Source organism: Amyelois transitella, chromosome 3 (assembly GCF_032362555.1).
Source record: "Amyelois transitella isolate CPQ chromosome 3, ilAmyTran1.1, whole genome shotgun sequence".
Classification (NCBI taxonomy): Eukaryota; Metazoa; Arthropoda; class Insecta; order Lepidoptera; family Pyralidae; genus Amyelois; species Amyelois transitella.
Genome location: NC_083506.1, coordinates 8,507,010 through 8,523,380, shown reverse-complemented (window position 1 = coordinate 8,523,380; position 16,371 = coordinate 8,507,010). Strand labels below are relative to the sequence as shown.

The following is a 16,371-nucleotide window of genomic DNA, read 5'->3' as shown; positions in this document are numbered from 1 at the left end:
ATACTAAGTAAAATGACAGTCTGAGACCGATGAAACAGGGTACGCACACATGATCAGGCTCTTGTCTGAAACAGGGTGTTTTAATATAAGCAACAACAAGCAATTCTAGCAACAAGTTATTTTATTATTCCCTTTCCTTTCAACAGTCATGTTCATGGGAATCGGTTGAATAATTTTGACGCGACCGACGGCCAATCAAACACATTTTCATATTTATAAAATTAGGGTACGGATTTAACAGATCCAAATCGTCAACACGAAGATATGTGTGCGGGACGCGGAGTTTACTGAACGCGCCGAGTTACTGCGGCGAGGAATGGAACGGCTGCGTTTAGTGCGGGCGAGGGTGCGAGACCTTATATCGGCGGACGACACGCTGCAAAGGACTTTGGACAACGCCGCTCACAATTTGGAAATGGATGTCAGTTCCTACCAGAATACCACTGTTGAGCAAGGTAAAAAAAACATACTTTTTGTCGTGTCGTTTTAGGGATAATTAAATGTAAATACTGCAATTTATCTAAAACAAAATACATAATTGGGTCCACCATTCTTCTTTCTTTAAATATCTTGAGGGGTATTAAAAGTGTACACAAGGTGTTAATGCTAATTGCTCTTGTTGGAGCATATATACATAAATAAAGAATATTAATTTAATATTTTTACACCATTTCATAGACAATGTTTAACTTTGTAAAATTAGTTTCTGAACGACAACGCGGCGGTTGTCTATTGCATTTATATCCGTTTCCTTAATTCACAAAAAATCACGCTAGATCTTGTGCTCGCCATAACCTCATTTCGCAAAAATATTGTCATCAAAAGAAATAAACGGAATTACACAGGCATTTGAACCAAAGGAATCATTCATTTCAAGACCCAAGCGCCAACATACGTTGTGGACCTTCGTCGCCGCATGAAGACATAGAACCAGCGAGGTTAAGACGTCGGAGGAACTGCTGCATACATTCGGTACGGCCAGCCATCCTTCCTAACCTCGTCCCTGTGAGTTCAATCTGTGCTAATACCGTGCTTTGTTCATATTTCAGTTCTTGTGCATCGCTATAGTCAGCTTTGTGCCGTTGCTAGCATCGGCTGACGCCACAGTACGAACAGGAATATTCACAAACCGTAAGTCCTTTCACAAACAACCAAAATGAGCCTAGTTAATGATGAAGCTAAGCCTAAATCTCGCGATAGGTCTCCGTACAGTAGGCCCCCTACCGCCTTCTGTGACAAAGATAGTGAGAAGTTGACTGATTTAGTAAAAGGCAGAGGCATAATCAAAGGTCGCCTCACAAGACTAACAACCTTTATTAATAGCATAACTCGAGATCAATTAAATAGTCAAAAATGCATTGATTTAAAACTGCGTATGCAAGGCGCAGCCAGCTTACTTACTGAATTTAATAATATTCAAACAATGATTGAGAAGATAGTGATAGACTCTGATTTAGATTGCCAATTAAATCAACGAGATTTATTTGAGGATAGCTATTATAGTGCCTTGTCACGAGCTGAATACTTACTTAACCGAGCCGAAGTCTCTGATGGCTCCAGTGTGTGTCATAGTAAAATAAAATCAATTAAATTACCTGTCATATCTATGCCTACATTCGATGGTTCATATGAGCATTGGCTCGAGTTTCGAGATACATTTATGTCTTTAGTTCATAATTCTAATGAAATTAGCGATATTCAAAAATTTCATTACCTAAAATCCTCATTAAAGGGCAGTGCGGAGTTGGTTATAGATTCTGTGGAGTTCTCAGCCAGCAATTATACTATAGCATGGGAATTACTTCTCAATAGATACAATAATAGCAGTATGTTAATACACAACCATGTTAAGGCCTTATTTACCATTCAGAAATTAACTAAGGAGTCGTACCACATGCTCAGGCGCCTAATTGATACAATACTTAAGAATTTAAGAGCTTTAAAAATGCTTGGTGAACCCACTGAGCACTGGGATACACTGGTCATATTCATAGTCACTTCTAAATTAGATGAAACTACTGAACGCGAGTGGGAGCAATATAAGTGTACTATTCGTAAACACAATGAAACTAAATCATCACTAAAGGTGGATGATCTACTCACCTTTCTCAGGGACCGTGCTGAGATGTTGGAAACATTGCAAGCCTCTCATAGTAAGATTAATCTTGATTCCAAAAAACAAACTACACATAAGGCTCAATGCAATGTCTCCACCAAGTCACAACAAAGTCGCACTGCCTATAAGAAGCCATGTTTAATGTGTTACAATGATCATGCACTGTATTCCTGTCCAAAGTTTTTGGATGCTAATATAGACACTAAACTACACTTTATAGCTACCAACAAGTTGTGTGAGAACTGTTTACGCTCTGGACATACGTTAGAAACATGTAAGTTTGGTCCGTGTCGAAAATGTAATAGAAAACATAATACGCTAATTCATAGTGACACGTCTAATGACGCTCAAGTAATGACGCTTCATTCAAATTGCAATAATCGTGAGCCGAGAGATGTACCGACCGCGCCCGCGACCCCCGCGGTCCCCGCGGTCGACGTCCCCATGCATCAGTCTGGCACGGCACAGGTAAACAAGCCGCACATAGATAACACTCGCTATACGTTCAATAATCAATCGGTTAAAAGTATAAATTCTGTTTTATTATCGACTGCTATGATTGAAATAGCGGATAATCACAATAATTATCATATTGCACGCTGTCTTCTCGATTCAGGAAGTCAACTTTGTTTTTTGTCTAAGGATTTATGTACAAAACTTAATGTTACTTTAATACAGTCCACTTGTGAAATACGAGGAATAGGTAACTCGGTTACAAACTCAACACAGATCTGTGATGTTAAAATAAGATCGCGCACCGGTGCCTATTCTACGAGTTTAAAATGTTTTGTGTTGCCTTACATTTCATGTACATTGCCGGCGGTTGCATATGATCAAAACGAACTATTCATCCCTGAACATATACAGCTAGCCGATCCATTATTTTACGAGTCCCACAATATTGACATTTTGATTGGCGCAGAAATATTTTGGGATTTATTATGCGAAGGTAAAATAAGGTTACCAAATGGCCCAGTTTTACAAAACACAAAATTAGGTTGGATAATTTCAGGGCCTATACACAGTAATACGCACAATATTGATAGGTCTTTCCAATGTAATTTTTCGCACGCTATTGAAACACAATTACGGCAGTTTTGGGAACTAGAGGAACTGCCTAAGGCTAGTCTCACACACACGGACGACGAGCGTGCTTGCGAAGAACATTTTATTAACACTACAACGCGCACAAGTGATGGAAGGTTCTGCGTACATCTGCCGCTTCAGAAGTCACCAGCTAGCCTTGGCGAGTCGTACACTCAGGCTAAAATTCGTTTTTTAGTTTTAGAAAGACGCCTCGAACGTAATATTACTTATAAAAAATTATACACTGATTTCATACATGAATACCTTGATTTGGGTCATATGAAAAAGGTAAGTTCATATGGAACACCACATTATTTTTTACCACACCATGGTGTATATCGGGAGCATAGCTCTTCAACCCGATTGAGAGTAGTCTTTGACGGAAGTGCTGCTACTAGTAATGGAGTATCCTTAAATGACATTCAGCTTGTCGGGCCGCCACTACAAAGTGAACTATTTGATATTTTATTGCGGTTTAGACGATATAGGTTTACTGCGTGTGCAGACATACAAAAAATGTACAGGCAGTGCCTATTACATGAGTCACAACGCGACATGCAACTGATTGTCTGGCGGGATAATCCTTCTGAGCCTTTAAGTATGTACCAGCTCAACACCGTGACCTACGGCATGGCAGCGTCACCCTATCTTGCTGTTAGATGCCTCAAACAGCTGGCACTTGAGTGTACTGACCCTGATGTAAAGAGAATCATCTCTGAGGACTTTTACGTTGATGATATGATCACAGGTTGGGATGATAAACATGAATTATTATCATTTTGTAACAAGACTTCAAAGTGTTTACAGTCCGGTTGTTTTCCATTGAGAAAATGGACATTTAACTTTCAATGTGATCAGTCATCAGGTCCGTTCAGCGCAGGTAAGGAGTTAACATTAGGTGATACTGTTCAGTGCAAGACTTTGGGTTTAGGATGGTACAACACTAGTGATGAATTTTATTTTAATACGCAATTTAAGAGTGACACTAACAAGATAACAAAACGTAGTATTTTATCACACATATCTCAAATTTTTGACCCCCTTGGTTTAGTTAGTCCAATTATAATAATAGTGAAAATATTATTACAGCGACTTTGGTTATTGCAATTAGGTTGGGACGATGTGGTGCCAAGCGATGTTCTACTTACATGGACTAAGTTTGCGAACGCCCTATCGGAACTTAACACCATTCGTGTGCCTCGTCATGTTATTAACACTACTGCTACACATTCGGAGTTACACATTTTTACCGATGCATCGCAAGTAGCGTACGGCGCTTGTATTTACGTACGCTCAGTCAGCAGTGACAATAATTCATTGGTGAGACTGTTGTGCTCAAAAAGCAAGGTTGCTCCTTTGAAGCCCGTTAGTATTCCGCGGCTAGAATTATGCGGAGCTTTATTAGGTGCAAGGCTATACGACAAAGTGAATAAGGCACTTCATTTACAATTTAAAAATATTATGTTTTGGACTGACTCAACAATTGTACTAGGCTGGTTACACATGCCACCTAACTTACAAAAAACTTTTGTACAAAATAGGACATCAGAAATACATGAGTTGACGAGGGAACTTCCTTGGCGTCATGTAAGTGGAAAAAATAATCCAGCTGATTTAGTGTCCCGCGGTATGTCGCTAGAAGATCTCTCAACTTCTACGTTATGGTGGGAAGGCCCGGCCTATCTTCGCCAGCCCGATTTTAGATGCGATCTGGTGCCTTCATTTATAAATGGTTTGCCTGATGAGTTACCAGAGTTAAAATCGGGCGTGACGCTTTCTGCTGTGCCTGATAAAGTTTCCGAGTCTTCCTTGTTTCCCTTCTATAGATTTTCTCAATTTAATCGCATGAGACGCGCTGTCGCATACGTAAATCGGTTTATTTATAATTCACGCAATACTAATAACCCGCGATCAGGCGTCCTATGTGTCGATGAATTGAGAGAGTCTGATATAACTTTAGCTAGGCTGTCTCAATTGGAATCTTTTCCAGTTGAATACATGTCGCTTACTAAAAATAATTGTTTAGGACATAAACACAATTTAGCAAAGCTAAGTTTATTTATTGATCACAACAAATTAATACGTGTAGGTGGTCGTATTTCCAATTCACAAATTTTCTCGTTGGATAAAAAACATCCAATACTCATATCTGGTAGCCATCCTTTTGCTACTTTGCTATTTCGGTATGAGCACACCCGTTTGTTACATGCAGCTCCACAAGCGCTTTTATACAATTTGCGAGAGACCTGGTGGCCTATTAGTGGTAGGAATCTTGCTAGGAAAGTGGTACATAATTGTATTGTTTGCAAGCGGTTAAGGGGAAAAACTCCAACTCCTTTAATGGGGAATTTACCAATGGAACGTTTGGACGCTACTTTTCCTTTTATGCGTTGTGGTGTCGATTACGCCGGGCCAATGCTCATGCTAAATCGTAGGGGTAAAGGTTCGAGGACTACAAAATGTTATATTTGTATTTTTATTTGTTTCGTGACTCGTGCCATTCACTTGGAGCTAGTCAGTGACTTGTCCACTGAAGGGTATTTACTTGCATTAAAAAGATTTATATCCAGACGTGGCAAACCTTTAGAAATATTCTCCGACAACGGTAGAAATTTTGTTGGGCTTATGAATGAATTTAAAAAGTTTATAAATAATTGCTCATCGGAGATAATAGATTACGCAATAAGTCAAAATATCAGGTTTACTTTTCTTCCTCCATATTCTCCTAATTTTGGTGGTTTGTGGGAGGCTGGAGTGAAATCCTGTAAGTATCATTTACGACGTGTCGTAGGAAATGCACACTTAACCTTTGAGGAGTTTAGCACGGTTTTGGTTCAGATTGAAGCCGTTTTGAATTCCCGTCCCCTTAGTCCTATGTCCACAGATCCGCAAGACTTCACTCCTTTGAGCCCAGCTCACTTTTTGCTTGGCCGTCCACTTACTGCGCCTGCTTGTGAAGACGTGACTGAAATTTCGACGAATCGTCTTACTCGCTATCAACGTGTGGAACAGATTCGCCAGCATTTCTGGTCCAGATGGGCTAAAGAATATGTTTCTGAACTACAAGCAAGGACCAAGACAACAAAGGATGATACTCCGTTGAAGCCCGGAATGCTCGTCGTTATCAAGGATGATAATTTGCCGCCTTTGAAGTGGCATCTTGGACGAATCATCGACATCTTCCCAGGAAAGGATGGCGTTGCAAGAGTGGCAGACATACGGACTTCGACGGGCATTGTCAAACGATCGTACAGCAAGATATGTCCTTTGCTCGAGTAGCAGAGAACACATTGAAAGCACGAGCTTCCAAGGCCGGGGGCATGTTGGAGCATATATACATAAATAAAGAATATTAATTTAATATTTTTACACCATTTCATAGACAATGTTTAACTTTGTAAAATTAGTTTCTGAACGACAACGCGGCGGTTGTCTATTGCATTTATATCCGTTTCCTTAATTCACAAAAAATCACGCTAGATCTTGTGCTCGCCATAACCTCATTTCGCAAAAATATTGTCATCAAAAGAAATAAACGGAATTACACAGGCATTTGAACCAAAGGAATCATTCATTTCAAGACCCAAGCGCCAACAGCTCTAAAATTTTAATTAATTTAATGCTGTCTTTTTGCTATTCTGATGGCGTTTTATATAATATAAAAATATAATGTGTCCCAGCTGTTTCTTTTTCCACACAGATTAAAAAAAAATCAATCAAGTTATAGTGTTATAAACTAGGAATGTGCGTCGATGTGCTAACAGCAACATGTTTCTTCTAAATTCTATCATTAGTCATCTAGCTGGGCGTGGCGTGAGAGTCCTACGTGTGAATTCTAACGGATGGTTTTGTATACATCGCAAGGAAAAGACAGATGAGAGATAGAGAAAAAACGTGATAAAGTGTGTAGTTCTTTAAAAAAACGAATATTTGCATCTGTGATGAAAACTACTGTAATAATTCGACTTCAGATATGTCATTTTTAGACCGAGAATTCCTGTTGGAGTTGCTCAAGGATTTGAAGTATGATAACAATTCAATCGCCGAGAAACCGCCAGAGAACATGGACTGCGGCGAGCACCCGCAAAGCGAGCCTATATCTGAGAACAGTGTGTATTCCTCCATCAGTGACGGAGAGCAGGACTGCCACGTGAAGATCGTGAGGGTCACCAACGTCTACAAGGTGGCATATCTCAGGCATTACATCAAGCAGAAGAGGTTGCGGCGGGCGAATAAACAAGCGATCTTGAAGAAGAAGGTAAATGATTTAATATTGTTGCGTAAAAATTATTCAAGTCATCTAAAAGAAATATTTACACTCGAATTAATCTTCAACACATTCTAATGTTGTGGCTAACAGTAATTTGAACATTAAAATTTCACGACATGAAAGCCTTTTATTATCAGTTTAAATTACATCAATGACGAATTCAGTAGTAATTCTAAAGCAGTATCTCGACTCTGAAGCAGCCATGTATGTATGTAGGGGGCAAAGATGATTGAGACTAAAAATAAATTCAACATTGCACAGATTGAGACCATAAAGAAGCTTCTCGAAGACTGGCAGAAGTCTCTCAACATGGTGATCAATAGCAAGTTGAACATCCTGAATGGCTGCGTAGACTCACGCGCCGAGGATACTTCACAAGAAGCCATGGGAGACTATTCCAAGCCTACACTGCGGGAATCTTCCAATTCCGATAGCGATTTGCGAAACAACAATGATATCGCTTACGACGATTATTGGACCCATAATCCGTATCAAAATTATCCCTATGAATATGAGGTAAGTGTTCTGCTTTTTTTTACGATTTGCAATACTGCAACACTGCTACTCCCATCCCTATGAATACCAGGTAAGGATATTTATAAACGAAGAGGAATATTTTATATCTTTCTTTTCGTCTCACAAAATTTTAAAGCTTAATCGAATTACTTAAAATATGGACTTAAAACGTGGATTGTGGCAAAATAAAATAGATAAATAGTAGACCTCGACGTTTTAGAATAGGATTACTTCTTATCTTTCACATGGATGTCGTAAAAGGCGACTAAAGGAAAAAACTTTGAATGCTTCTTGTAGGCGATGGACTAGCAACCTGTCACTATTTGAGTCTTAAGTAAATCATGGCCTGCACAACCATACAGCTGAGCCGAACACGGCTTTAACTTCTTTTAAGACTTGGTTCTGTCTTCCCCGCAAGGGCTATAGACATAATTATAAGTATGTATTATGTAGTCGACGTTTTAAAGGACGTGGAAATAGACTGTCACAAAAACTTATTATTGCTACCCTTTGGGTGCAAAACCGTCAAAGATGGAACCCTCAGTAATCACTCTTGTCGACCCTACTAAGTTAAATATGTATAAAGTATTTCCCTCAGACTATAACTTTTATAACGACTATGACAAATTACCTAAAGAAAGGCAGAAAGGCTTTTAGCAGTAATCCTTAAAAACTTAAGTCGATTTTTAATGAATGCATTTTTTTTTACTTGTTACTGTAATTTTGTATATCTTGTTATGTTTAACAAAATCGATCCATGTAATTAGTAATAATTAGGGCATGAAATAAAAATCTTTCTTTGGACAGCCGGATGACGGAGGTTTTATTTTCAGGATATTCCAAATAACGTGTCGAGAGAATATTACGACTCTGAGGACATCAATGATTTTAAATATCAGCCAGAGCCATACAACCAGCCGTACAACGACAACCCGAAGATGTCAGAAAAACTCGCTACGTTATTGGAGGAGACAAAAAGCCAGATTCTTTTCGAAGAAAGTAAATCCAACGACGAACGCGAAGATGGAAGTTCATGCCATGATCTTATTGAACTTTGATAGTCTTATATATTCTATGGCAGATTTCGTATAGATTTTAATCACGTTTTATTACGAGGGCTAGAAAAAAGGATAAACAAAGTTGATGGAAACATTTCTTTACCTAGCAACTCGTAGGATGTACTATTTCTTATTACTTAGCTCATGTTGCAAATTTTCCGTTGCTTCACCGCTTTACGAAATAATCATGGAAGATTTTTGTTTTGATATGGATGCTAGAACAGGGTTACTCTCCAAATGTTTGTCTTTTCTATGAAAAGGACCACCTTCAGCCACTACGTAGATTTTGAAAAAGAAATTGGTCCTTAAGTAGCTGCTTGGTTAGCACAAATTCTGGTTCATTGACTAAAGCTGCCATCAAATATTCAACACGCCATATATAAGACTAACCTGCATCTGAACGGACTGGCAGTTGACAAACTCGATGCTTGAAACCAGATTGTCGAAGACCACGGCGCACTTGGTGCAAGAGTCCAAGACGACTCCGTTGACTTTCCCGCGAACCGTCAAAGCCGAGTCACGGCAACGGAACATGTACACCACGTTGTTCATATCGGCATTCTCAACCACTAGGTTTGGGTTGCTCTTCTGGTACTCCTGTGTTGGAATAAAAAATGCTGTGTTATATTTTTTTATTTCTGAATAGACAGAATAATGACGGAATGTGATAGGTGGACCGACTTGGATCAATGTTGTTCAGAGACAAATGATATATTTCGCTGAAATTTCGCATAGGTTCCCCGCAAAGAAAGAAGTTTTGGTGACTTCCCGAAGGAGCAGGTAACATCTGCCGATTCCTCGAAATATCCAGGGTATCTTACATGTTAGGAGTACTTATAACAAAGATTCTCGCATTCGGATTGGGTTTTATCAAAATATAAATATTAAATATTTGCGATTAGTTAGGTAATACATAAAACAGTATACGACTTGAAAGGAAGTTGCGTTTACCAAAGTGTTACAGCACCTTTAACGTGTTTGACAATTTAACATCTGGCACACCCATATGACACTTGCATACACGCATATATGCAACTAGCACAATATAGCGAAAGGTGACTTACAATGAGCCACTTCTTCCCGTCCCGCATGAAAACGGGCGGCTTGTCCGGCAGCGCACCAGCGCCGGGCTGCGGCATCGGCTTGGAGGCGCCGCGAGCCGCCGTCGCTTTGAACGGCGCCGGGCCCTGCCGTAACTGCGGGTTCTTGTGCGTTTGCATGTCCGACGTCACCTTGCGGAGGCCTGTCCAAACAAAACATTATTATATATACAGATTAGTAGTAGTCAATAAGGGGAAATATTTTGAGTTTATGAACGATTCGGATGCATTTTGTCTGGCTTGAACGGGCCCTGCCTCAACTGCGGTTTCTTGTTCGTTTGCATATACTTCTTACTTTGCGAAGGCGAAGGAGTACGATTTCAATAACAATCAATTACATATTTCTTTTTAAAAACAAAAACAAAAACAAAAATTAACCTTATTTTATGATCAAATTCAAAATTAGAATAGACTCAGGCCATGATTGTTCAAACCTATTAACGCTAATAAGTTCAATTAAACATCGTGATTTTTTAGCTAGATCTTGCTCTAACAGGCCTTTGTCGCAACCAGCGTTGCCAACTCTACGTCTTTTTACGTAGATCTACGTATTTTAAACCTTTTACGCAAACCTACGAACTTTATACCAGAATCTACGTATTTTCTATCAAAATTATTCAATTGCAAAATAACATATCTCGTCGTTAGACTGAATGGGCATTATTTCCGTTAATTTCTCGGAAAAAAAGTTTAATAAACGTTCCGTTTCATACTAGCGCACACTTGCCTCACCACTCAACTTATTTTTACGCCATTCATTTTAAAAACTTTTCACTGGCCCAATTTGTGCAAAATTTATTAATATTGCCACATAGTAGTGCAAATGTTGAGCGTCTGTATTTTGCGATCAATTTGATGAAAACTAACATAAGAAACAGACTTTCCACTGAAACGTTAACAGGCTTACTTTTCACGAAGTGGCTTAAAAATAAACCGCGACTGAAAATCATTATAAAATTTAAATAAATCGATGACCCTAAAAGTAGCAAACTTTTTTAAATTATCTGTAAATGGCGGTTTTACATGTAGAATGTAGATAATGTAAAAACTAACTGGCTACTGGAATATTTATTTGTTTTTTATTATTTTGTTAGCGGAGGTATCTTTAACCAGTTTTATCTATCTGCTGACTATCTGCAACTGTTAGGGTCTTATGAATTGTCGTTTTATTCACTTTTACCTACTTTTCTGTCTTCATTTAAATCAGAAAAAAGTACGTAGATCTACGTATTTCTCATATGGAAATTTTACTATTTCTACGTAATTTTCTAATCTGGCCTACGTCCTTTTCAAAATCCGAGGGTAACACTGGTCGCAACTGCGGGGTCCTGTGCGTTTACACGTCCGGCGTTAATTTGTGGAGATCTGTTCGAACATAACATCGATCAGTTTTATTATACCATTGAACTTTTTATTTAACCTAAATATACTTTTATAATAAACACAGTTTAAAACTGTGATGAACCTCGTTTTTAATTTTCCAAAGAATAAAAATCACTGTTTACCTAATACATACCTACATATATTCAAGTCTATATCACTTGCAGGGTAGACAAAGCCAACAGTATTTAAAAGACTAAAAGTCGTAAAGCTTTATGATGGGATTAAAATTAAGATTCAAAAAGTTACAGATTGCTGGCCCATATAGCCCATCAAAAATCCCAAGTTTATTAATCTATCCCTTAATCGCCTTTTGCGACATCCATGGGACAGACAGTGAGTGGTCCTATTCGAAAGTGAAGGGAACCACACGACAATTTTCGTAACAACAAGCTGGAATAACCTGAATCATATGCAATAAGGGCTTAAGGGTGCAAATAAATTCAATAAGTGATATGAATTATGGTGGAAATCTTTGAACCAGATTTGGATTAATATAATGTTAATATTGGACAAACGCGGTAGCTTCATTCCGGTATGTATAATTAATGCCGCGTTTCTATCATAATAATATGATAGACTCTCCATCACATACAGGATTTTTTGTCACATGGAATCTGATAGATATTCGTTGAAAAAAGGAACGGACAGTCGAATTTTAAGTTCGAAAATCGAGTTGTTGCTCTTGCTAAGTAAAGGCCGCTTGAGATTATCCCGCAGAATCTAATCTGAAAAGATTCACTAGACAATTTGCTGCACAGCTCTCTCGTTTCAAATCAAGAAACCCCTAGTGGTTCTTTTTTAATTACACCGAATTAACCTTTGTTAAGATCTACAGCGTTGCTAAGAATTCACAATAGATGCGAAATTTCCTGTTGATTCAGTAAAGGAAATGATTTTATTAAATACCACTTTACGCCTACTTCTCATTTATTAACTCGTTCTATTTATATTCATTTCATTTTGCGAATTCATTAATGCGCAAATTTTTAAGCTCTTAATTTTCACTGAACAGATTAAAAGCTTAAAGCGAAATTAAATTAACTTTTTCCATATTGACTCGTAGCGTTTTTGCCTACGCAAGTGGAAAGGACATTTGTCAAGGCCCTTTTAATAGTCCGCAATGTTATTCCGATCACAACTTTGGTTGGCCGAATCTCCCAAAGGGGTTTGTTGGTTCTCGTTGTAAAGCTGGCGACAGTATTGCGGCAAATAATATATACTTATTAATAAAATTATACTATGCGATTTACTTTCGATTCGCTCTTTATTTCGCACACTTTATTTTATTATAATATTATTCGTAAAAATAAGAGCTAAAGGCTGATAACCCAGCTACATTTTTTTATGTCATCAATATGCAATCAATCACCGGAAAATGACATTGTGTAAATAAAGGTTCGCAAAAATTATTTCGTGGAAATATTTTGACTCAATTATCGAAAGAGACCACGCCCTAAAAATAGAGGAAGGTCAAAATCAATTAAATCAAATCAAAATGTATGGTAAATGTAACATTCTCTACGAAAATACTACAAAACGAAAAAAGAAAAAGCAGTGTCTGATCTCTGATCTGCTTCTTTTCCCACGCAGATAGTAAAAGAGAATGAAAAAGGGAAGATTATTATAACAAACATGATCGCGTCTTCATCACTTGCGGAGTAGACATAGCTGACACAGTTTTGTTCAAAACTTATTAATTTACTCACTGCTAGTGATGCCCTCGCCCTGGTTGATTTCCGCGAAGAGAGCGCTGCGGTCGTCGACGCTCAGGTTGGCGAAGTCGGCCTCCGGCAGTAGCGGTGGCGGAGGCGGCATGCCGCCGGGGGGAGGCGGTGGCGGAGCCCCGGCGCCTTTACCTGAGTACAATAATATTGTATTTCATCTTATCGTCTCTCTCTTTGCGAGTTGCACCCTCCACCAGTTACACCATGCTTCGGAACCTGGGATACGCTATCCTACTACTATTATAAAGGCGAAAGTTTGTATGGATGTATGGATGTTTGTTACTCTTTCACGCAAAAACTACTGAACCGATTACTATGAAATTTGGTATGTAGGTAGCTGAAGACCCAGAATAACACATAGGCTACTTTTTATCCCAGAGTTCCCGCGGGATTGATAGGGTTTCCATGCGGACGAAGTCGCGGGCGGCCTCTAGTTTATCATAAAGTTATCATTGTTTAATATCAATTTTTAACCGACAAAATATATGGATGAAGCGAAGGAAGTATGCAGAGATCGTGGCATGTGGAAAGAGGTAGTCTCTGCCTACCCCTCCGGGAAAGAGGCGTGATTTTATGTATGTATGTAAAATATGTACTAAACCTTGTTTAAAGTTTTGTTTGTCCATATTTTTTGAAAATGATGCTTCCACACACTTTACAATAAATCACTTCGAACTAAAATTAATAAGATTCAATTCGCTAGCCTAGATTTACCTAAAAATCTTAAATCTTAATTCAACTTGCGGTTTTGACTGATCATTAGAAATTTAATATCCTGTTACTACAAAATTATTATTCATAGTTACTGTTTAAACAGGATAACAAAACTAAAGCGATGATATTGCGATCGGCTATATCGAGACAAAGTATAAATAGGCTTCCTGCATGAATGCTTTTATGAGTGTAATCATATCAAGATATAGCAAGTAGATACGCGTAGATAGCATAACATACCTTCCTACTATATGTACAAGAATAGTGATGTATCATTCACGTCGCAATCGCACGTAGTCTTTCTCCCAGTCTCTATATATACTTTTACATTTTATTGTATTTGTACCACTTGACCCATTTTTCCGGTGTTCGCAAGTTAATGTATAAAATCACACTTTTGTATTATTTGAAAGATTTATGGATTACTTTGTACATTACTATTTACAATATAAATGAGAATGGAGCGTAGGCATAGTTATTGAATAATTAAAAGATCTGGGGCATATTTATTCGGATGTATCCAGCATATTTGAAATATTAATAAGCAATGCCTAATCATTGTGATGGGAACGTTAACCAATTACGACAAATAAATTGTCGTTGTTTGTCGTTGTCGTTGCTTGTTAAAATGAATTGATAAAAATTATTTAATTAAAAATTAAACAGCTAATAAAAATAATTCCATAACGCTGTAGGCTATATACAAATAACTTATTGCATTCAGATTTGACTTTTATATCGCATGTAAAATATCAATTTTAAAGTGTCGTCCATAATAAATAGGTTGACCAAACAGTTCAAAGCTCTTCAGCATCGAACAATTTAATATTAATAGCAATTTATGCTTAAATTGCCTAACTCGTCTAAATTTAATACTAAAGTTTCTTAACTCATTTAGCTTAATTCGATTTTGGCTGTCTTAAAAGCTCTCAAGTTCGACACCGTCACAATCTCAGAATTGAACATGCATACAAATTATTTTGGCTACAAGTTACAATTAACATCAGCCATATTATTGTATGGCCATAATTTAACTCGCTGATAATATACATAGTTCAACACTGCACGAAATGGCTTATGAGTTATTTGAGTCCATTAGAACCTCTATAAATTGTTCTTTTTAATTGTATTTTCCTTCTTTAAATTTGATAATGATGGATAGTTCAATATTATAAATAATTTGTACCAAAACTGTTATAAGATCAGAGAAGGCAACTTCACTAAACCAACACATCGGCCATGTGAGTCGAGTTAGGATGCGTCCTTGTCGGCTGAACAGTGAACACTCTCCACATAATTGAGTGCTGAAATATGCAAGAGCTTGGCTTTATTGGCCGGGCTCTTCGAACTTGTAATTGCAAAATTAATTGGACTGTTTCATTTGACCTCGTACATTGTTCCCGTTTGACAAGTTCGATTACTTAGCTATGCGTATTCTTTATGACGCTAACGCACCGCACGCAGCCACAGAAAAGTTTTGTTTGACCTTTGTGTTTTATCCAGAGTTTATACTTTATTCCTATTATATTGATTAGTTGCTACTTGTGTAATGATATAGTGAATTCCTCATGGAAGAAAAGCAATAATGAACAGGTCAACTGCTTGTCGGATTCGCGTATAAAAGTGATAAACAAATTCAAAACAGAACTCCAACAAAAACCTAACAATTATAACCTTATTATGTTTAAAAGAACTACTGTATTAGCTAAAAACAGGCGAATATAACTGTAATCTTACTTACCAGACCAAACAAGCCCAGTGGTGTGGTACTGCTTCACGTAAGCCTGCAGGTCAGACAACAGCTGCACCCACGCGCGGCACCAATCGGCATGCCTCTTATCTTTCTCCTTCCACTCTTTTAACACACGATTCGTGTAGAATTGGCCGGCATCATTCATCTCTTTCACGTACGGGGCCGGAGTAGGAGACACCGCTACCCATCCCAGGGCCGGAATACTCTCCGATATAGCGGATAAATGGTTAAAGAACTGTGAAACACGATTCTTCTCGCGAAACTGCTGGATGGCAGTGATCTGTTGGCTGGTGGGAGTCAACAATTGCATCTCTTCTGCTTGCGACGGCTTGCTACGGAGCGTCGCTTGCTCGATGTAGCGCAGCTGTGCCCTGTTCAAATATTTCAATGATTCCTATTATAATTAAAGCTTTTTTTTACATAAATCGCTGGATTAAAGCATTATTACATTGGCGAAGAACAATTAAAGAGACATTAAAAACATTACAAGACCAGGTCCAAGATTATTACCATGTAGTACAGTGTATAATAGTATTTTCGTGTCCTTCAACAAATAGCTGACTGCTAAGACTTTAAGCAATATGTCGTCAAATATAAATTAGTTCATCTGTTATTTGTTCATCAATTAGTGTATCTGTTGCGTAACAATAA

General features: G+C 38.0%; 2 protein-coding genes across 4 annotated transcripts in view; one reads left to right on the top strand and one right to left on the bottom strand.

Moving 5' to 3' along the window:
* Positions 1 to 16,371, bottom strand: part of LOC106137809 (adenylyl cyclase-associated protein 2) — a 39,617-nt gene that overhangs the window by 4,074 nt on the left and 19,172 nt on the right. For all 3 annotated transcript variants that reach the window (XM_060951928.1, XM_013338720.2, XM_013338719.2), the window contains exons 4-7: positions 15,709 to 16,091; positions 13,236 to 13,385; positions 10,111 to 10,289; positions 9,437 to 9,643 (exon numbers count right to left, since the gene is read on the bottom strand). In XM_060951928.1, coding sequence (XP_060807911.1) covers positions 9,437 to 9,643; positions 10,111 to 10,289; positions 13,236 to 13,385; positions 15,709 to 16,091 — 919 coding nt within the window. The remainder of the gene's footprint in view (positions 1 to 9,436; positions 9,644 to 10,110; positions 10,290 to 13,235; positions 13,386 to 15,708; positions 16,092 to 16,371) is intronic.
* Positions 621 to 6,583, top strand: LOC132903504 (uncharacterized). The gene has a single exon (XM_060951919.1). The coding sequence runs from the start codon at positions 1,157 to 1,159 to the stop codon at positions 6,479 to 6,481; it is 5,325 nt and encodes a 1,774-aa protein (XP_060807902.1). The 5' UTR covers positions 621 to 1,156; the 3' UTR covers positions 6,482 to 6,583.

What these genes read in the sequence shown, in the direction of transcription:
- LOC132903504 (XM_060951919.1), top strand. Translation starts at nt 1,157, where the DNA reads ATGAGCCTAGTTAATGATGAAGCTAAGCCTAAATCTCGCGATAGGTCT.